At 36.5% G+C, this 23,699-nt stretch overlaps 1 protein-coding gene across 12 annotated transcripts in view; it reads left to right on the top strand.

Annotated features, from left to right (window-relative positions):
* PTEN (phosphatase and tensin homolog) overlaps positions 1–23,239 on the top strand; it is a 98,032-nt gene extending 74,793 nt beyond the window's left edge. For 10 of the 12 annotated variants that reach the window (XM_008270133.5, XM_070057665.2, XM_008270132.5 and 7 more), the window contains 4 exons: positions 4,690–4,831; positions 11,304–11,470; positions 13,884–14,108; positions 16,748–23,239. In XM_008270133.5, coding sequence (XP_008268355.1) covers positions 4,690–4,831; positions 11,304–11,470; positions 13,884–14,108; positions 16,748–16,933 — 720 coding nt within the window. In that variant the 3' untranslated portion in view covers positions 16,934–23,239. The remainder of the gene's footprint in view (positions 1–4,689; positions 4,832–11,303; positions 11,471–13,883; positions 14,109–16,747) is intronic. The other 2 variants (XR_016222180.1, XR_016222179.1) reach the window with 1 other exon arrangement.
* Positions 23,240–23,699: the final 460 nt, after the last annotated feature.

Genomic DNA, 23,699 nt, shown 5'->3' with positions numbered 1-23,699 from the left:
GGAAGTTTCAGAGTGGCTGCAGAAAGGTCAGCCAGGATGAGGCTAAGAAAACAGTTGGAAATTTGCTTGTTAAGAAATCATTAATGACCACTCAGAAATCAGCCTCATAATTGATTTATTTGATTTGGGAATGGAAGTTTCACCTTGAAATTTTGTGGTTATATTGAGAGGAAGGATGATAGTTTGAGAGAGAAAAAATCTGGGAAGAATATGGGGTTTTGATGTTTGAATTGTTTGCTAATTTTGTATTAAAAATAAAGGCTGTCTGAGCCTGTTTTGAGGCAGATACAGTTAGAGAAAAAAGACAAATGCTGTAGAATAGGTAATTAATAAGGCGCTTGCTTAAAATGGAACCTTAAGGAGCACCATGAAACACACAGTATCGAGAGTGAAGAAGAGATCTTATGGGAGAAGGGAATTTTGAGTGTGTTCACAATGGGTGATATCTGGGTTTCTGGTAAAGTAGTACAAGCAGAAAGCATTGAGGATGATATATCTAAGTCAGAGTAAAAAAACATGAGGTGAACAAAATGCTGATATTATAGTGGTCAATAGTTAGAGTATACTGAAAGAGTTTTGAGTGATACTTGAAACAGAAAGCTTTGGAAAACTGGGCTGGAAGGAATAGAGGGAGGAATACCAGATGTAATCTTGAGTTCCACTTCTTGATTTGTGACCATAAAGGAATTGAAGGCACAATGACTGACTTTGGAGATGATGGCTAGAAATGTGGTGCTAAGTTGACCTGAAGAATGCTCGGTTTAACTAAAACTAGAGTTTGTTGAAAGTTAGTATTTGAGGAGAAAAGGTTGAGAATGTAAGTAATTTTCATCACTGTTAAGACTGGAAAGGAGAGTCACTGGTAATACAGTAGAACTGTATCTTTGGGATATAGTTATAGACCTGTATAACTTGGGGCCGGTGCTGTGACATAGCGGGTTAACGCCCTGGTCTGAAGCGCTGGCATCCCACATGGACGCTGGCTCTAGTCCTGGCTGCTCCACTTCCAATCCAGCTCTCTGCTATGGCCTGGGAAAGCAGTAGAAGATGGCCCAAGTCCTGGGGCACCTGCACCTGCGTGGGAGACCAGGAAGAAGCTCCTGGCTTCGGATCAGTGCAGCTCCAACTGTTGCGACCATCTGGGGAGTGAACCTTCTGACAGAAGACCTCTCTCTCTCTCTCTGCCTCTGCTCTGTATAACTCAGACTTTCAAATAAACAAATAAATCTTTAAAAATAAATAAATAAATAAACCTGTATAACTTAAAAGTTCTTGGTTAGTGATTAAAACTATTATCATTCTTAATTTAAATGAAGAATGGAAATTTGAAAACAGTGTTTTTAATTTTCAACAACTTTAAAGTCCAACCCTCTTTTCATATGCAAAAAACAAATTTTTGAGGAGAACTTTAATTTCTTATATTTTAAAAAGATAAAAAGATATGAATTGAGTCTTCATATTCAAAATACTATAAGTAAATGATGCACATACAGCATTGTTTTCAGTATACATTCAGGTATTATGTTTGAAATTTTGTAGTTGTATTGTTAATTTATTATGACTTCTTAGTCGTTTTTTTCAAATCCTAGATTAAGAGGTGATTGATGTATTTGTGAATTCAGTTTCAGTAAGTGTACTTCATTGCTCAGAGAGAAGAGACTAGAGTGAGGAGTATATGATACATTTAAGGCTGTGGCCACATACATACAGACCTTACAACTTTTTAATTTTGTTAGAATGCTGAATTTATTAGTAAAATAAGAGACTAATGAAATTTTTAAGTGTACTTTTTTTGGTGTTTTTGTGTCAGGAATTTTGGTTCAGCTGTTACACATAAATTACTTGACCATAATTGATAGCTGTTACATTCATGCATTCTACGTGTTTACCTAGCCTTTTTGGTAAAGATTAACTGTGTGTATAAACTCTTGCACTAAAGATGTAATTGCTTAGTACTTTGAAAAAAGTTTGAAGCTTTGAAAACCTTTTTATTAATGACTGCCTGATCTTGTAGACTTGCATTGACTTTAAAAAATGTGGGCTGGCGCCGCGGTTCACTTGGCTAATCCTCTGCCTGCGGCACCGGCACCCCGGGTTCTAGTCCTGGTAGGGGTGCTGGTTCTGTCCCAGTTGCTCCGCTTCCTGTCCATCTCTCTGCTGTGGCCCGGGAAGGCAGTGGAGGATGGCCCAAGTGCTTGGGCCCTATACCCGCATGGGAGACCAGGGGGAAGCACTTGGCTCCTGGCTTAGGATTGGGGCAGTGCGCCAGCCATAGAGGCCATTTGGGGGTGAACCAAGGGAAGGAAGACCTTTCTCTCTCACTGCTAACTCAAAAAAAAAAAAAAAGTTTTATTTAGTGTGTTAAATAGATAATTAGTTTATATGGCTCAAAAAGTCACATGGTTCACAAAAATATCCTTTCCATCCATCTTCTACCTGCTATTTCCCTCACCTATTTAGTGACTCTGTTTTTTCTTGAATAACCAATTATTTGCTGAAGTTGCAGGAAATAATATGGTATAATAAACCATATTAAACCATATTAAGTTACTTTTAAACAATTCTTAAACTTTTAAGGATAATTTTAATGTTAATTTTTGTTACAATTCTTGAAAGTAGTGCTATTTTACTGCTATTTTTTTAAGAAAAATAAATAGAAGTAAAATTCAAACTATTCCAAAATTATACCTTAAATACAGGTATGATTTGTAAAACTGGTAATGCTTTTGTGCCATTTTGAAAACTTAGTATATTTTTATGTAACTGCATTTGATGCTTAGTCCTCATGAGAATCCTGTTAAGAAGGAAGGGTATGTATTTTTGTTGTCTTTGTTTTCTAGAGGAAACAAGTTAGTGTTTTGACTGCATTTGAATTCAAGTCTTCTAACTATGGAATGTATAGTCTTTTTTACTGTAGCTAAAATCTGAAATCATTTTTCATGATTTGAATTGGTTTATAACCATTTTTTGACATTTATTTTATCTACATCTGTCTAGATAAAGATATTTAGTTGTTTGTAGTGCAATAGTGCTACAGGGGGAAGAAAAATATTTGTGTCCAGAGTTTTTAATGCATTAGAGAGATTTAGATGCCAGGTAACCTAAAGGGAAACATTGCAGGGCCGGTGCTGTAGTGCAGCAGGTAAGGTCGCCGCCACCTGCAGTGCTGGCATCCCATATGGTGCTGGTTTGAGTCATGGCTGCTCCACTTCCAATCCAGCTCTCTGCTATGACCTGGGAAAGCACTAGAAGATGGCCCAAGTGCTTAGGCCCCTGCACACATGTGGGAGACACAGAAGAAGCACCTGGCTCCTGGCTTCAGATCAGCGCAGCTCTGGCCATTGCGGCCAGTTGGGGAGTGAACCAGCAGATGGAAGACCTCTTTTTCTCTCTCTCTCGTTCTCTTTCTCTCTCTGTATAGCTCTGACTTGCAAATAAAATAAATGTCTTTTTAAAAAAAAAAAAAAAAGAAACATTGCAATTTTTAAAAAATATGTACTTACTTATTTGAAAGGCAGAATTGGGAAAGATAGAGATTTTCTATCCACAGGTTCACTCCACAAATGGCTGCAATAGTAGGAGTGTCATCATTGTCTCTCAACATGGGTGGCAAAGGGCCCAAGTACTTGGGCCATCTTCTGCTGCTTTCCCAGGCTCATTAGGGAGCTGAGTTGGAAGTATAGCAGTTGGGACACCACCTGGCCCTCATGAGTGAAGCCTGTGTCAAGCTGCTGCTTTACCCACCACGCCACAATAGCAGCCCACAAATTTTTGTCATCTTGAGTATGCTTTGCTTACAGTACAGTTTTCTGCAAGTCACTTTCAAGTGTTAGACCTCTTAATGTTAGTGCCTGGCTTACATTTCTAATTAAAATGTTTTAAAGTCACATTATGTGATAGGAAAAATAAAGCCTTAAATGAGCATTTCATTTATTCAGCATCATTAGTGAATGCCTTGTTGTACACATTAGAAATTTTTCTGTAGATCACTCAGATTCCCCCTTTTAAATACTGACTGTATTGTATATATTTTAAAAATTTGTAATAGTTAAGCACTTTCTAAAACATTTTATACTTTGCTAGCTTCTTCAACCAAAGAGATGTCTAAAGCACAAAGATGTATTTCTTAGTGGATTGTTGCATATGTACAGTTGCATGGGTCTCTAAGGCCAGCATCACTTTTTGCTACTGCTGTTTCTGCCTCTTACAGGCCTCTTTCTTGTTTGCTTATTCTGATATGCTTTTCTCTGGAATATAGGTATTGTGCTTATAAGGAATTATGTGTTTAATAATAAAAAGATTCCTAAATCCTTGTGGGGAGCCCAGTAATATAAAGAGTAAAACTAGTGCAGAGGCCTTTGACAGTTATTTTTGATATGCAGTGGCCTTTGTTTATTGGGTTCTTGAACCAGAGATTATTGTGATCTTTGAATAAATGAGATGTTATAATAACTGCATTTTAAAGAAGAAAAGTTATTCCGATACTTTTTTTATTGGTGTTACTCTGATTTACTCAAAGGTGGATTTAAATATTAATCATTTCAGATCAAGTTTCTGATGTATATATGTGTTCTTCATTGGGTACAGCTCAGTTACTTTAGCAATTTAGTGAAATAACTATAATGGAACTTTCCTTTTGAATTTGGCTTCTCTCTCTCTCTCTCTCTTTTTTTTTTTTCTGTCCACCAGGGAGTAACTATTCCCAGTCAGAGACGCTATGTGTATTATTATAGCTACCTGTTAAAGAATCATCTGGATTATAGACCAGTGGCACTGTTGTTTCACAAGATGATGTTTGAAACTATTCCAATGTTCAGTGGCGGAACTTGCAGTAAGTGCTCTAAATTCTCATCCTTCCATGTATTGGAACCCTTTTCTTAACATATCTTGAAGTTTATATAAAAATCTAAAAAGAAATTTACCATATTTAAAGTTTATGCAGGAGCGTATATTTCTGAAGTATCTGAACTAATAAATTAGCTCCATTGTTCAGCTCATTGGATTAAAGAAGCTAAGAACAATGGTTTTAATGTTCTTGAAGCCAAATTATATTTATGAAAGAAATATTCTGTGCTGTAGCCACCAAGTGTAGCCTGAATTTTGATCAGATGACTACAAAACCTGTTGCAGCAGAGATGCAGCATGAGAGTGGCAGTGGGATTCAATTTACTGATCTTGGGGCAGGAGTGAGTTCTTTAATAGTTTAGAAAGACTTGGTATTGACAGTTTTGGTAAGAGGACAATGGAAAGGAGACATGGCAGTAAGCTGAAGTATGAGTGAAGGATACGGTTGCCTCTGAGTGTGTATAGAGTATCAGGGAAGCCTAGGCTTAGATAATTTTAGCTAAGTTTCAGTCTAGATCTGATAATTAACAATGTAATTCTGGGAATGTCATCTTCTGTTTGATTTTGTCCATCCATAAAATGAAAAGAATTTGAAACTTCCTGAATAAGTACTAGGTGCAGATGTCACTGATGTCTGCCTTTAATTTATTTCTGTCTCTGACTCTAACCTGTATAAACCCAAATCAGTTATCTTGATCCTGTTCTGCTTCTCTGTTATTCTAAGCCAGTATCTCTAGCTAGACTAATTGAAAGCATAATACCTGAACCCAATGGGAGAAAATACAGAAGGAAATATTACACAGCCCATAAAACACTAGATGATTGCTCTTTTTTCCTGTAATGGAGTTTTATAACACTGGAACTTAAATACCATCTTTGCAATTATCAGTCATGTTCTCATGTTTAAGAAATACATTGTACTAGCATTAAGGTAGCACTTCAGTCTTTTTTTAAGAACTCTGATACTTTGTTACTGATTTTAGTTTTCAGTTTTGCTCCTTAAAAATATTTAAGTTACAATGTTTCTATTCCTAAATCAGTTTACACCTAGAAAATTGTTTGATGTTGCTTATCTTAGATAGAGATAATCAGTATCATCAGATCTTCCCTGTTTTCTTAGAGCAGTGTAACTTTGTCAATTGCCATAAATTTATTAACGTAGCATGTTGAAGGCTTCTAAAGAACCTCATTAATTAATTTATTTTTTTCATTTCAGTAGTTATAAAAACTGCTAAGTCCAAGGCACTGGGCTGTTGAAAGTGATTGACATAGGAACTTAAGATTCATGGAGTAGAAGGGGAAAATGAAGGAAAAAAACCTCATGTTCTCTTAGTAGTATTGGTATCAGTCTGAGAGCCCTAAGAAAGGTATAAAAATATTAACAGAGATGGTAAGGGAAAAAGAATACTCAGTTCAGTAATCCTAGCTAGTGTGATTTTTTTTTCACATTGGCCTCTCTATTAAAAAAATCTCTTCTCGGTTTTACATTGCCATCCAACATTTAAACCCTGGTTTGTTCCTGCTGAACCCTTTCCACCTTTCTGATCTTTTTCTTTTTTTGGTCTCGCAGTATGTCCTTTAACTTCTAGTCTTTAAAATTATTGACTATTAAAACCCTTTTAGTCTCTCCTAATTTTCTAGTTCCCTATTTATGCACTGTGATTTAAAACTGTGTAGTGAAGCTATGTTATATAAATAATGTTGACGAATGAAGATTATATGTGTAAGTTATTATGCTGAATTCACCAAAACAGCTTTGGGGGTTGTCAAACAGTTTCATAAAGGAAGTTCACAGATCTTTATTGAACACTGGAGAAAGCATACAGTTTAGATGACATTAATGCTGAAGGAAGTATTAACAGGCAATAGGAAATAGCTTAAATTGAAGCACAGCAGAAGGAAATGAGATGGACAAAAAAATGTAATGACACAGAATAGACTAGGAATGGAATGTGTGACTGACTGTTGGAAGATCTTAATGGGGATGTCAGAGTTGATAAATATTTTGGTGTCTTGATAATACTGGATATTTATAAAGGCAGTTGTTTAGAAAGTTTATGATTTTATGGGAGAAAAGTAGTATAAAGGAAACCAATAATGTGAGTTGTCTTAGGCCAAATGTACTAGGGCAGTCAAGTGAAAGTGATTAGTTTTGGGGGATGGGAGAGTGTTGTGAGGTTTTTGTTTTTGTTTTTGTTTTGGTCAGTTGTATCTGAAGATTTTGTTGAAGTTTTGGTTCTGGTCAAGTGAATGATTCACAGACAGGAAAAAAAGGAAAAATGAGTTTGTGAATTTGAGATTTGGAGACATCAATGTTGATATTGGTTTTAAAACGTGCTTTAAATCTGATGAAAGTCAACTGTTCACATTAAGATACTCTGGGTATTTAGAAGTAAAGGTTCGAATCTAAATTAAGAGATATATTAGGCCGGCGCTGCGGCTCACTAGGCTAATCCTCTGCCTTGCGGCACCGGCACACGGCGTTCTAGTCCCGGTCGGGGCGCCGGATTCTGTCCCGGTTGCCTCTCTTCCAGGCCAGCTCTCTGCTGTGGCCAGGGAGTGCAGCGGAGGATGGCCCAAGTGCTTGGAGCCTGCACCCCATGGGAGACCAGGATAAGTACCTGGCTCCTGGCTTCGGATCAGCATGGTGTGCTGGCCGCAGCGTGCCGACTGTAGTGGCCATTGGAGGGTGAACCAATGGCAAAGAAAGACCTTTCTCTCTGTCTCTCTCTCTCACTGTCCACTCTGCCTGTAAAAAAAAAAAAAAAAAAAAAAAGAGAGAGATATTCTTATATTCTTATATTTTAGGAAGCATCAACAAAGAATAATTAAGCCTTTCATGTAAACATGGTATGGACTTAATGGAAGGCATGTAGAAAAGTTGAGGGCAAGGAATAACAACTTGGATTAAGGAGAAGAAAACAAAACTAGAAATGAAAAATAAATTATATTGTGCAAGGGTATCACATGGTAACAGTCCTCTCACTTGATTACTGTCTTAGTGTTTCTAAGTGAAGGAAAAATTATTATATTCTAAATATCTAAAAGGATTAAAGTGTTAATTTAAAATGATCAATGTGGTTTTCTCTTAAGACTATATCAATATGTGTAACCCAAGAAAATTTAATCATAATTTTTGTTTTAATTCTGTGGATTTTCTCATCTCTTTAGAATACAATCATATCAAAGGATATATATGAGAATTGTATGTTAGAAGTCAACAGAAATCATATGAATGTTGGACTTCTGTTAAATTAGGATTTATTTATCCAAAATGTGAAATTCATGTCGACAATTTTTCTTGGTGATGATTTAAAATTTTTATTTAAGATTTATTCATTCATTTATTTATTTGAAAGGCAGAGTGACAAAAAAGAAAGGGAGAGACGGAAAGACATCTTTCATCTGCTGGTTGATACCTCAAATGGCTGCAGTGGCCAGAGCTGGACCAGGCAGAAGCCAAGTTCTGGGAACTCCATCCAGGTCTCTTGAGTGGGTGGCAGAGGCCCAAGGACTTGGACCATCCTCTGCTGCCTTCCCTGGAGCACAAGCAGGGAACTGGCTTAGAAGCAGAGCACCTGGGACTTAAACTGGCACTCTGATAAAGGATGTCGATTTTAAGAGGTGGCTTAACCTTCTTCATGACAACTCCTGGACCCTACCTACTGTGTTTTTAAAGGATTTATTTATTTGAAAAGTAGAGCAACAGAGAGAGGCAGAGACAGAGAGATCTTCCATCCACTGGTTTACTATCCAAATGGTTGTAACATCCAGGTTTAGTCCAGGCTCAAACCAGTAGTCTGGAACTCTATCCTGGTCTGCCACATGAGTAACAGGGACCCAAGCACTTGGGCCATCTTCCATTGCCTTTCCGGGAGGTGAGATCTAGAAGAGAAGCAGCTGAAACTTGAACCTGCACTTGGATGTGGGATGCAGGCATTGGAAGCCGGTGCTTAATGGTGTGCCATAACACTGGCCTTTTTTAGTCATCTAAGGAAATAGTTACTAAAACATTTTAAATATAGTTTTTAGGGGAATTTCTAAGTAATACTGATTTGTAACTAGCTAATGAATTGTTTACATAGTTCTAAAATTTTTGTTTATATTTTACCATAGTTTAATCAAGATCTCTACTGTTATAGGATTATCAGATTCTAAATTAATGAATTTATGTTAATAAGTCCACAAGACATTTTTATCCTGGATAATTTTATCATAGCTTTGAAATTAAACCTGTTCATTTGCTTTTTTTTTTTTTTTTTTAAGATTTGTTTATATATTTGAAAGAGTTACATAGAGAGAGAAGGAGGCATAAAGAGAGAGAAAGAGGTCTTCAGTCCACTAGTTCACTCCCCAATTGGCCACAATGGCTGGAGCTGTGCCAAACCAAAGCAGGAGCCGGGTGCAGGGGCCCAAAGACTTGGGCCATCCTCTGCTGCTTTCCCAGGCCATAGCAGAGAGCTGGATTGGAGGTGGGGCAGCCAGGACTCGAACCAGTGCCCATATAGGATGCTGGCACTGCAGGCTGCAGCTTTGCAGCTTTACCCGCTATGCCACAACACCGGCCCATCATTAGCTTCTTCAAGCTAGACTTCCAGTTAAATTTCTCAGGATTACATGAAATCTTGTAAAGTGGCTTAGAGCCTTTAATCAAAGACGTGAAATTTATCAACATATTGTTGGTATATTTCCTCTTTTTGAAGGTAGATTTTTCTCATGATAAATATCTTACAAACATATTATCAAACATACTGTTTCTTATGTGATTGCTGATACTGTATTACATAGATGAACCACCAGGTGTTTATTAGACCAGAACTTTAATTTGACTTGGTTTAGCTTTTCCTTGTTCTCAGTTGTTGATCACACTGATAAAAATGTGAGACTTTTTTATCTTTAAGGATGATGAGGCCTTTTAATGTTGAGAATTTTGTTTTGTACCCATAAACGTGCATGCCATATACACTTGTTTTTCTCATACACTTGATGCAAGTGTGTGCTTCTGTTTTTTGACTATCTTTGTTACCTTTCAGAACTACTTCTTACCTCCTAGTGTTAGTCAATTTCTTTTTAGTGAACTTTTGTTTTTGAACTCCTCAGCATACTAGATAAATTATACTGTTAGATTATTTGAGAATTTAAGTTTTTTAAGTCCTAAGATCTTAACCTTCTGTTAGTCTTTCATTGCTTCCATTAATATCTTTAGCTATAAATGAATTTATGAGTAAATTTAAAAAATGAAGTACACAATCCACTCCTTCCGTATTTTACTACCGTTTAGTTGTATTGCTAATATAATAGCATGATGAATTTTGAGAAGTTATGCCAATTATGCCAATTATTTTAAAACAGACATGGCCAAAACCTAAATAGTTGTTAATGAAAATGAAGTGTTTTGGAGGGAAGAGAGGTTGTGTCGCAATTTTTTTTTTTTTTTTTTTTTTTTTGACAGGCAGAGTGGACAGTGAGAGAGAGAGACAGAGAGAGAAAGGTCTTCCTTTTGCCGTTGGTTCACCCTCCAATGGCCGCCGCTGCAGCCGGCGCACCGCGCTGATCCTGGCAGGAGCCAGGAGCCAGGTGCTTTTCCTGGTCTCCCATGGGGTGCAGGGCCCAAGCACCTGGGCCATCCTCCACTGCACTCCCTGGCCATAGCAGAGAGCTGGCCTGGAAGAGGGGCAACCGGGACAGAATCCGGCGCCCCAACCGGGACTAGAACCCGGTGTGCCGGCGCCGCAAGGTGGAGGATTAGCCTATTGAGCCACGGCGCCGGCTCTGTCGCAATTTTCATTTGAAGTCTATTGCATTTCTTTGCAGACATTTCAAATCTCTTCCTTCGTGTTTCTCATGATGGTGGCTTTATATAACTTTAAAAATAAAATGTGGTCTATGGGTAAAATGAGTGGTGGTTAATATTTTTATTAATATGCTTATTTTTATGGTACCTGTTATAACTTTGATTTAGATTATATTTTCTTTCTACTTGTAACATGTAATTTTTTTTATTTAGTAATTTTTTATGTGCTAGAGTGTTCACAATACCACAACAAATACTTGTTTAAAAATTAACATTTATACAGTTTACAAATGTACCAGAATAAATTTTAGATCATTTTAATGCTTAAAGTAGTTTATGTAATTTTAACATAATTTTCATATAAAGTTTTGATATTACCGTATTATTAGAAGTCTAACTTTAGAACTTAATATTCATGGAATGGGAACTGATTTTTATACTAGTGATAGAACTCTATTTTAAATGTACTAATTGCAGAACATTCTTGTATAGACTGTATTTTTGCCATAGTGTATTTCCATCAATTTGTCTTCGAAGAGGATTACAGATGCAGAATTATGGCTTTGTGTAAATTGCTAACTTTGGTCATTAAAATAATTTTTAACAGTTTAAAAGTTAGAAACATTTTCTGTATAATGATACTAGTATGTATTTAACCATGCAGATCCTCAGTTTGTGGTCTGCCAGCTAAAGGTGAAGATATATTCCTCCAATTCAGGACCCACACGACGGGAAGACAAGTTCATGTACTTCGAGTTCCCTCAGCCGTTGCCTGTGTGTGGTGACATCAAAGTAGAGTTCTTCCACAAACAGAACAAGATGCTTAAAAAGGTTTGCACTTTTCTTTTATTGGGGTTAAAAGCCATAGTAGCAATACCTTGAAGAGTAACTTCCAATCTCTTGCTTAAAAGCTTTGTTTAAGCAGAAATCACTCTTTAAAAATGGGTGATAAGATTTATGATATTTATTGAGCTATAATTAATTTTCTACAAGATGTGCAGATTCTTTGCTTACTCTGGCATACTAGTAAATAATCGTGTTAAAAGGAAAAGACCATATGACATTGTAATATGAGATAAATTTTCCATAACTTAAGTTATGCAAAGAAATTTTGTAAAAATATTAAAGATTGTTTACATAGCATATCAGTTGTCCTCTTTTAAAGGATGGTTAATTGAGAAGAAATTAGAATGGGACTATAAATTTTTTTAAAGATTTATTTATTTGTTTGAAAGGCAGTGTTACAGAGAGGCAGAGAGAGAGAAGTCTTCTATAGTTCACTCCCCAAATGGCTGCAACAGCTGGAAGTGAGCCAATCCGAAGCCAGGAGCCAAAATCTTCCTCATAGTCCCCCACACAGATGCAGGGGCCCAAGCACTTGGGCCATCTTCCACTGCTTTCCCGGGCCATAGCAGAAGGCTGGATCAGAGTGCAGCAACTGGGACCTGAACCGGTGCCCATATGGGATGCCGGTGCCGGAGGCGGAGGCTTAGCCCACTGCGCCACAATGCCAGGCCTGGGGGTGTAAATTTTAAAAATGTTGTTATATGGGTAGAAATTTTGTGGTTTTGTGTAGAGACACAGACTCCTTTTCTCCATTTTGGTTTATATTTCTTGGAAATGGGTTATTGTATGTTTAGTTCCCCAAGATTTAGTTTTTTGATTAGAGAGAAATAAGTATGAATAGGAAGTAATAAGGAGTGAAAAAATGGAGTTTATTTTAATATGCATTTAGAAAGAGCAGTTTGTACTTTATATTCTTTAGAAAAGTTCAAGAGCTCATTGTAAAATAGACTATCTTGTTTAAAATATTAAGTGTGAACATTTAAAGCAGATCTAAGGGGGCCAGCACCATGGCATAGCGGGTAAAACCGCCCCCTGCAGTGTTGGCATCTCATATGGGCTCTGGTTCAAGTCCTGGCTTCTCCACTTCCGATTCACCTCTCTGCCATGGCCTGGGAAAGCAGTGGAAGATGGCCCAAGTCCTTGGACTCCTGCACCTGCGAAGAAGACCCAGAGGAAGCTCCTGGCTCCTGACTTTGGATCTGTGCAGTTGTGGCCATATGGGACTGAACTGGTGGATAGAAGACCTTTCACTCTGCAACTCTGCCTTTCAAATAAATAAATAAATAAAATAATTTTTTTTTTTTTGACAGGCAGAGTTAGACAGTGAGAGAGAAAGGTCTTCCTTCCGTTGGTTCACCCCCAAGTGGCTGCTACGGCAGGCACGTTGCACCGATCCAAAGCCAGAACACAGGTGCTCCCTCCTGGTCTCCCATACGGGTGCGGGGCCCAAGCACTTGGGCCATCCTCCACTGCCCTCCCGGGCTACAGCAGAGAGCTGTCCTGGAAGAGGAGCAACCAGGACAAAAAAAGATTTATTTACTTTATTTGAAAGGAAGAGGCAGAGAGAGAGATAGGTCTTCCATCACTCCCCAAATGGCTGCAATGGCTGACGCTGGGCCCATCCAAAGCCAGGACCCTGGAGCTTCCTCCTCCAATGTGGGTACAGGGGCCCAAGGACTTGGGCCATCTTCCACTGCTTTCCCAGGCCATAGCAAAGAGCTGGATTGGAAGTGGAGCAGCTGGGACTTGAACCAGCGCCCATACGGGATGCCAGCACTGCAGGTGGTGGCTTTACTTGCTACACCACAGTGCCTGTCCCTTCATATTATTTCCAAGAAGTGATTTTTTTTAGAATAGTCATTTTAGAAGAAAAAGTGATCAAAAGATTCCCTCACCCCGGCGTCTTTTATTCTGAAGGTTTTCAGGCATACATTGTCATGTAAGAAACTGAAGTTACTGTGTTTGTATTACTGTGAAATAAATCTGCTGTTTAATCAGACAATTGCACTTAATTTCCAGGAACTTCTGTTAAAATAAATCTTGGATTAGATAGCTGATTAAATCATAAAGAAAATTAAATCATACCTGATTTTTGTTTATGCCTACACGTAACTGTACACATTTCTAAAGCTAGTATTAGAGTAGATAGAAGTTATTTTACATAAGACTTTAAGGTCGTTCTTAGCTATTATCTACAGTTTGAGTAAAAGAAACACAAATGAATCAATGTAACAGGTACCTGCAGGTTGGCGTATAGTAGTAGTGTTTTTGTTTACCTTTATGAAGAATATCAAACGATGCATAATTTTGTTGACTTCTTGGGGCAGATATTGAATATAGGTGACATGTTTTTCTCCAACAAAAATTTAAAATTAGACATTTCTTTCCTTTTTTTTAGGACAAAATGTTTCACTTTTGGGTAAATACGTTCTTTATACCAGGACCAGAGGAAACCTCAGAAAAAGTAGAAAATGGAAGTCTTTGTGATCAAGAAATTGATAGTATTTGCAGTATAGAACGTGCAGATAACGACAAAGAATATCTAGTACTTACTTTAACAAAAAATGATCTTGATAAAGCAAATAAAGACAAGGCAAACCGATACTTTTCTCCAAATTTTAAGGTCAGTTAATAACCCTTTGTGGAGTCAGTGGTTACATGCATACGTGCCTGTTTTATTCCAGGTGTGCAGATGAAGAACTTGGCTGACTGATTTTCAAATTAAATGATGTATTGTTTAGAAGCAATGTTTATGAAACAATAACCTGAATGTTTCTAATGAAATATCAGGATACAGAAAGAGTCAAAGGAGCTGCGTGTTTCCTTCTCCTGTTGTTTGATGAAATCTGGGACAGAGGTGTGAGAGGGGAGTTAAGTGAATGGGTTATGAAGTAGAAATGGGGGAATTTGTTCACTGCTGCTCACAAATAGGCTTGCTTCTTTCACTCTTTTTTACACTTTTAAAAGACGTACTAGGTACTTGCATAATTTAGTGTGGTTCTGCCTCCTTTGTTACCTCTATCCATATTCTTTTATGCTCTCTGGGATTTAGTCATAGTGGTGTGGCTTCAGTTCTTGCAAATACTGTTTCTGCCTCTGGTCTTACCAGTTCTTTTCCTTCTTCCTGTACCTTTCCACCCTAGTCTTTTCCCTTACCTTCATATAGGCCTTCTCTCATTGTCCTCCCCTGCTACTTCTTTCTCAGATTCCTCTCTGGTTCCTCATATTATGTGTTAGAATTAATTGATTTGTTTCATTTTTGTCTGTATGTGATGTATGTGTGTCTTTGAGTGTGTGTACTTCTATTTATAGGTGTGAATTCTTCAGATTAAAAAATCTGACTTGTAAACATTCCCAAATAATAGTTCACCATTTTTTTCTTTCCTTTGGCTATTTTTATTTTATTTATTTATTTTTTTTTTACAGGCAGAGTGGACAGTGAGAGAGAGAGAGAGAGGGAAAGGTCTTCCTTTTGCCGTTGGTTCACCCTCCAATGGCCGCCGCGGCCAGCGCACCGCGCTGCCGATGGCAGGAGCCAGGTACTTATCCTGGTCTCCCATGGAGTGCAGGGCCCAAGTACTTGGGCCATCCTCCACTGTACTCCCGGGCCACAGCAGAGAGCTGGCCTGGAAGAGGGGCAACCGGGATAGAATCCGGCATCCCGACCGGGACTAGAACCCGGTGTGCTGGCGCCGCAAGGCGGAGGTTTAGCCTAGTGAGCTGCGGTGTCGGCCCCCATTAACTTTTAAAATGTCTTTTTTGCTTTGGTTTTGTAGTTTTCTGTTTTAATACCTCAAGAGGTTTTATATTTGTGATTACAAAAACTATTTTTAGTAAACCAGTGTATTGTCATATATATCATGGTAAATGCTGTGAAAAATAGAGATGAGATAGAGAGTACTTTTATTGGTTTTATTTGTTTTGGCTAGCCTGATTAGAGAAGATCTCACCAAACTGTTGACATTTAAGTGGAAGCCCTAATTCAGATGAATGAGATATACCGGTATCAGGGAAAAGAGAGAAGAGAAGATGCAAAAACCTTGAGATAGGAGTAGCTTAGTTTATTTGAGAAATGAAAAGTCAGTGGCTAAAGGAGAGTAGACAGGAAAACCAGTCCATGTGTGAAAATATCGAAATATTTTTCAGCACAGAACTGGTGTGGTCTAAATTTTTATCTTTAAACATTGGCTCTACTCCCATAAAATATGGACAGATGAGGAAAGTAGGAAAAAGGGGGCAAGACTTTGGAGATAGCTCAGAGGCTGTTAGAGCAGTTTAGTTTTGGGAGAGTTAGTAATTGTTTGGACATAGAATAGTGATAGTGAAGGTAGCTGTCAGATTGGTATATGTGATATTTTGAAAGTAAAATTACAGGATTTACTGACAAAGTGGATGTTGGTATAAGAAAAGAATTGATAATGACTCTTGAACAATAGGAGAGGGTCTATAGTTAGAATGAGCAAGGGATCTGGAGTCAGATTCAATTAAATATCACATATCCATACTTACTAGATATGTGGCCTTTTGCAAATTCCCTAACCGTCCCAGGCCTTGGTTTCTTTTCCTTTAAAATTGAAAAAACTAAAATGTGGAGTTGTTTAGATTGATTAGTTTGACTATACATGTTAAGGCTCTTGGCCCACTGTTTAGACAACATATGATGTTAACTTCCCTCTCCTTTCCTTAGGTGAAGTTTTTAGAGCTAATGGATCCTGAGTTTCACTATTGATCAGTATTTTTTATGTTTGTTTAGTATTGTTAGTATGGAAAAATACTCTGAGTTTCAGACAGGTATTAAGAGAAACCATTCTTGGGCCAGGTGGCCTTGTGATTAAGCTGCCAGTTAGGATGCCTGCGTCTCAGAGTGCCTGTGTTAAGTCCCACCTCGACTTCCAATTCCATCTTCCTGTCAATGTGCACCCTGGGAGGCAGCAGTAACAGTTCAAGTATTTGGGTCCCTGCCACTTCTGTGGGAGTCTTGGGTTGAGTTTGTGGCTTCCAGCTTTGGCCTGGCCTACTCTTCTTCATCATGGGTATTTGGGGGAGTAAACCAATGGATGGGGGCTCTGCTTGTCTCTGTCCTTGTTTCTGTCCATCTGTCAAATAATATTTTTAAAACAGAAAAAAAGAAACATTCCTTTGGAACTCAACTATTTTTGAATTGAATTTTATGATTGAAAAATTAAAAATATGTCATCTAAATAATTTAAGATTAATCATATTTGTGGATTTTCATTTTAAAGTTTTCTCTTCTTTCTCTAGGTGAAGCTGTATTTCACAAAAACAGTAGAGGAGCCATCAAATCCAGAGGCTAGCAGTTCAACTTCTGTAACGCCAGATGTTAGTGACAATGAACCTGATCATTATAGATATTCTGACACCACTGACTCTGATCCAGAGAATGAACCTTTTGATGAAGATCAGCATACACAAATTACAAAAGTCTGAATTTTTTTTATCAAGAGGGATAATGCACCATGAAAACAAACTTGAATAAACTGAAAATGGACCTTTTTTTTTAATGGCAATAGGACATTGTGTCAGATTACCAGTTATAGGAACAATTCTCTTTTCCTGACCAATCTTGTTTTACCCTATACATCCACAGGGTTTTGACACTTGTTGTCCAGTTAAAAAAAGGTTGTGTAGCTGTGTCGTGTATATACATTTTTGTGTCAAAAGGACATTTAAAATTCAATTAGGATAAATAAAGATGGCACTTTCCCGTTTTATTCCAGTTTTATAAAAAGTGGAGACAGACTGATGTGTATACGTGGAAATTTTTCCTTTTGTGTTCTGTCACCAATTTAAGTGGCTAAAAGAGCTTTGTGACGCACAGGTTCACATCCTACCCCTTTGCACTTGTGGCAACAGATAAGTTTGCAGTTGGCTAAGAGAAGTTTCTTAAGGGTTTTGTTAAATTCTAATGCATGTATTCAGGTAAGGGGAATGGAGAGAATGCTTAGAAAGGAATCTTATCTCATGCTGGACTCTGGACCATATACCATCTCCAGCTATTTACACGCACCTTTCTTTAGCATGCTATAGTACTAATCTGGACATTTGAGGATTTGGCCACTGTCACTGCTTGTTGTTTGTGCATTTTTTTAAAAAGCATATTGGTGCTAGAAAAGGCAGCTAGAGGGAGTGAATCTGTTTTGGGGTACAGGAATGAACCTTCTGCAACATCTTAATCCACAATGAAGGGATATAAAAATAATGTGGTTATAGATAGGAAACACAGCAACAATGACTTAACCATATAAATGTGGAGGCTATCAACAAAGAACGGGCTTGAAACATTATAGAAATTGACAATGATTTATTAAATATGTTTTCTCAATTGTAATGACTGCTCCATCTCCTGTGTAATCAAGGCCAGTGCTAAAAGTCAGATGCTATTAGTACCTACATCAGTCAACAATTTATACTTTATTAGTTTTCAATCATATACCTGCTGTGGATGCTTCAAGTGCTGCCTGCAAGCTTCTTTTTTTCCTCATTAAATATAAAATATTTTGTAATGCTACACAGGAAATTTCAATTTGAGATTCTACAGTAAGCGGTTTTTTTCTTTAAAGATTTATGATGCACTTATTCAATCCAGTAGCTGTCAGCCGTCCCACCCTTTTGACCTTACACATTCTATTACAATGAGTTTTGCAGTTTTGCACATTTTTTAAATGTCATTAACTGTTAGGGAATTTTACTTGAATACTGAATACATATAATGTTTATATTAAAAAAAAGACATTGTGTTAAAAAGGAAATTAGAGTTGCAGTAAATTTCAACACTGCACAAATAATAAGGCATATAATTGTTCAGTAGAAATTATCCAACATTTGCTTTATTGATTTGCTATTGAAAGAATAGATTTTTTCATTGTGCAGTGTTGAATCATTTCATAGTGCTAGAGTTGGGACTAGGGCTTCAATTTCTTAAATATCATCATTTATTTGATATTCCCAGACTGCATATGATTTCAAGCAGAGTGCAACTAATATTGTGAAGGTAATGAGAAAAAACTATGAAAAAGGATTTTTTTCCCCAGGAATTTGGTGTCTTTCAAATTATACCTTGACCTTGACATTTGAATATCTAGCCATTGTATTTCTTAATGGTATAAAATCCCATTTTGAATAACTTATTGGTGCTGAAATTGTTCACTAGCTGTGGTCTGACCTAGTTAATTTACAAATACAGATTGCATAGGACCTACTAGAGCAGCATTCATAGAGTTTGATGGTAAATAGATTAGGCAGAACTTCATCTAAAATATTCTTAGTAAATCATATTGACTTTTTCCATACCTCATCAGTTTCACTCAACCAATAAAATTTTTAAATTTTTAACAAAGCTCTTAGAATTTACATGTTTATATTTAAACATTGATACATAGAGTATTGACTGCTCATAAGTTAAATTGGTAAAGTTAGAGACAACCATTCCTAAGATCTCACCATTGAAATTTGTATATCACCTTGTCTTTCATAAGAGCTGAAAATTGTTGACTAAAATGAAAATCAGCTATTCATGTTTTGAAGATATTAATACTGTTCTTTGTTACAGTTTTGGGCACAGCATATTAAAATATAACTTGTATTGTTCCAGTATGTAACATGGAGGGCCAGGTCATAAATAATGACATTATAATGGGCTTTTGCACTGTTATTATTTTTCCTTTGGAATGTGAAGGTCTGAATGAGGGTTTTGATTTTGAATGTTTCAGTGTTTTTGAGAAGCCTTGCTTACATTTTATGGTGTAGTCATTGGAAATGGAAAAATGGCATTATATATATATATTATATAAATATATATTATACATACTCTCCTTACTTTATTTCAGTTACCATCCCCATAGAATTTGACAAGAATTGCTATGACTGAAAGGTTTTCAAATCCTAATTAAAACTTTATTTATGACAGTATTCATAATTAGTCTGAAATGCATTCTGTAGGTAATCTCTCCCAAGTTTCTGGAATGTTTTCCTAGACTTTTTGGATGTGCAGCAGCTTAAAAATGTCCGAAGTTACCTGAAGGCATCACTTTTAAGAAGGCCTACAGTTGGGCCATGTACCATCTTAAAGTCCTTTGTAGCTCCTCTTGGACATTTTTGCCATAATTATAAAAGGGTAGTTGAATAAATAGCATCACCACTCTTTGCTGTGGCACAGGTTATAAACCTAAGTGGAGTTTACCGGCAGCATCAAATGTTTTCAGCTTTAAAAAAATAAGAGTAGGGTACAAGTTACATGTTTAGTTCTAGAAAATTTGTGCAATATGTTCATAACGATGGCTGTGGTTGCCACAAAGTGCCTCGTTTACCTTTAAATACTGTTAATGTGTCATGCATGCAGATGGAAGGGGTGGAACTGTGCACTAAAGTGGGGGCTTTAACTGTAGTGTTCGGCAGAGTTGCCTTCTACCTGCCAGTTCAAAAGTTCAATCTGTCTTCATATAGAATATATATACTAAAAAATTTCAGTCTGTTAAACAGCCTTACTCTGATTCAGCCTCTTCAGATACTCTTGTGCTGTGCAGCAGTGGCTCTGTGTGTAAATGCTATGCACTGAGGATACACAAAAAAAAAAAGAAAAAAAAAACAACCAATAATGATGTGTACAGGATAATGCCTCATACCAATCAGATGTCCATTTGTTATTGTGTTTGTTAACAACCCTTTATCTCTTAGTGTTATAAACTCCACTTAAAACTGATTAAAGTCTCATTCTTGTCATTGTGTGGGTGTTTTATTAAATGAGAGTATTTATAAATTGTTTAAATCTATTGAGATTTTTAAATCATGGGCAGCCAAATGTGATTAAGAAATTTTCTATATGTTCATTTTTCTGCTGTCCTTCAAAACCTACTATTAGAAAAGCATGCCCTTTGTCAGCTTGGGAGTAGAGTATTTGTCTACTCATGTTGAAGACATGCACTTTTAGGGTCATAGTTACCACTTAAATTATTCCAAGCACATTAAATAGCATTTTAACCTTGAAAAAGTTCGAGGTTCTTAGAAAATTTTGCATATTTTTGTTGTATTTAAGCTAGTTGTTTGAAGATTAATCCCCAGAGTGGATTTGATACCTCAGATATTAATTTGTGGCTTCCCCTTTTTTCATAATTCTGTACTTTGCCATCAACATGCAGTATGTTTCATCTATTCATTGTGACTTGTGCCATTTAAAAATTGATATTGCAGAATAGTCTGAAGACTTTGTGTACTTGAATTTATTCTTCTAATACTCTTGAAAGCTTAAAGACTGTAAGACATAGCCGTTCAGCAAAGCCTAATAGGGTAATAAGTGAAAGTGTAGCTTATGCAAATATTTTGAAAATAAGGCAGACCATTAATATAACTGAAATTCAATGTTATTTCAAAAGTTTACATTTTCTCCATGTGACTTGTTAAAAGTAAATGTGAGTAATGTGTAATAATATAGAGACATATAGGGTGTGTACACACTTTTTAGGTTTCTTAGGTATTAGTTGAAAACTATACTGAAGATTTTAGGTATGTTGATTTATAAGAAGATATTTGGGTGATGTTTGAAAAATGGGAAATTACTGGCAGTTTTGTTTATATCATGTCCTCACTTCACTGTAATATGAGGTGTCTTGGTTCAGTGAATGCCATCACCATTTCCATTGAGAATTTTAAAATCACCAATATTGGACATGCAGGCTTCCAAAGGCTTCAAAAAAAAAAAAAAATCAAGACCCTTACATCTGGTTAATTTGCTATTATCATGAAGCACTTCTGGTTCTTTCATTTTTGCCAGATAATTAGCCACATATCTAAAACAATCATAAATGCCATCAATTAGTGCTCTTGCTAGTGCAGAGGAAAATGTTAGTGGGGGAAAAAAACTGGTATAAGGAAATACCTAAAAACTAGCCAACAAAGTAATGGGGAAAAACACTTAAAAATGAGATTAGAGACTGTTAGCCTAACAGAATTCCAATGGCTATGGGAGGCCTAATGTCTAAGTTGTTCATTGGGCTTTTATCTTAGAGCAAATCATTCTCTTAATGACGAAGCTATTTTTTTTTCCCCCATCTTTCAAAGAGCTCTTCTGTCAGAACGTAGTTTGCCACTCTGACAAATTCACGTTAGTTGGTAGCTTTGCCGAGTGTAATGTGAAGACAAGAAAGAACAAAGTAGTTTCCGTGGTGATAGACTCTGGTTCTTAGGTGAGCTATTTTGAGACTACTCTCCCAACACAAAATAACCACACATACCCCCGCCACCTGGAGACATATCCATCGTTAGTACTTTAGTGACCATACAGTTTTTTCTTTATATATATATTCTTTAAAAACGAAATTTTGTGTGTATTCTCAAAGGCTTTAGCGTAGTATCTCCATCATGGATCTGTAGAATGTTCCATTGCCTTGGAAAATGGACAGTGATTTGATTATTTCCTACTGCTACAGATACAGGTGCTCGGCACTTACTGAGTCCTTTCCAATTCAGTGGGTTAATAATGAATGTTTAGTTATTGTTGGCATTAAGGTGATAATATGTCAAACAGTTACTTTATTTAGCATGACAAGCTTAGCATTGTGGATATTTTTCTTCAAAAACCATTTTAAAATAGAATGTGTGAACCACTATATTGGTAATGAACTTTATCACCTTTCTGTTTCCCTCATAGATTGGAAAAGAAAGAAGAGCTTTTTCCATTTATATAGTTTGCAAACAGTTGCTCAATTTACAGCAAATTAGTTTAACAACAGCCAAAAGAAAAAGGAAAAAAAAAAAAACTATTTCATGAATGGTTCACCTTTTAACTCTGGAGCTTTAGTATTATAATGGGCTTAGAACTTGCAACTCTCTTTCTTGATAATTACTTGAGAAATTTGTTGAAAAAACATTTAGCTGAGGGCAGTCTATGACTTCTAAACCAATGTATTGATATTTTGAAACATTTTTACATATATGAGTGAAGTTAACTACCATCTTTGAGCATTACCACATTTTAAAATAAAAGCTGCATATTTTTAAATGAAGTGTTTAACAAGGATTTATATTTTTTGTTTTTAAAATTAAAATAATTTATATCTTTGTTGTATGTGGGTTCCCATCTGTCCTTATAATGGTTAATGATTTTGTTTGTGTAGAGTGGAGCAAGTCTAGTGTTCCAGTTTTCCAAGTCTGTTTACTTCAGTAAAATTCTTAAAATGTTTTAGATGTGATTTTCTGTAGCCTATCATTTATTGGCTATTTTTTTTGTGCACCTTTAGGATTTTCTGCCTGCTCTATATGGTTGTCCAAATGATATCCCATGTTTACAAATGCCCTTTCAGTTTCTATTTTGTTGTTCCATTAAATTGCCCTCATGCCCAGATGGGCAGTTGATAAGTGTGTGCATGTGTGTTTGTGTGTGTACATGTGGTATGTATGAATGAATTAGGTTTTCAAGAGTGCTAGACACCAACTTTAGAGATTAAATAGTCTGATTCAAGCAAGCATTTTTCACTGGAATTTCACAGTTCATTGTAATAAAAATGTTAACCCTGGATGATCTTTGAAACACAGTAGTGAATTCGGATAGTAATGAATTTGTTAGTAGCATCTTGATGTGTGCATTAATGAGTTATTTTTGAAGTTGTGCATTAAACCAAAGTTGGCGTATTAGAAATGTTTATATCAAGTTCCATTTGGCTACTGATGGACATAAAAATCGAAATGCCTTCCTATGGAGAGTATTTTTCCTTTAAAAAATTAAAAAGTTTACTATTTTGACTATTTTGTTTTAAACTTTTTATTCACCCAACAAATATTTATCAGGTCTTTGCTATATATATATATATATATATATATATGTATATAAACAAATATTTATCAGGTCTTTGCTATATATATATATATATATAAAACAGGTGTTTGGAATGCATTAGTGATCAAAACAGACACTCCCCATTCTTACTTTTCAAGAGTTTACACTCCAGTAGAAGAAACAGACTTTACCAAAATAATTAGAAACAGTGATAACATGCTGTGAAATGAGATGCATTTGATAATGTAGTGATCACCCAATGTTCCATATACTTCCCTTAATTTCCAACCCCTTGGAGTTGAAAGTGACTTGACACTGAAGTAAGGGCCATGCAAAAAAGATCCCCAATACCACTCATTTTCACTGCTGCAGTGCCTTTCTTGATGGTGCGCTGTTGTTGAGTTAGTATATGGAGCAGAACTGTCA

This window comes from Oryctolagus cuniculus, chromosome 15 (assembly GCF_051225735.1).
Source record: "Oryctolagus cuniculus isolate XC-2025 breed Fujian yellow rabbit chromosome 15, ASM5122573v1, whole genome shotgun sequence".
Taxonomy (NCBI): Eukaryota; Metazoa; Chordata; class Mammalia; order Lagomorpha; family Leporidae; genus Oryctolagus; species Oryctolagus cuniculus.
This window is presented reverse-complemented; position numbering and strand designations above follow the sequence as displayed.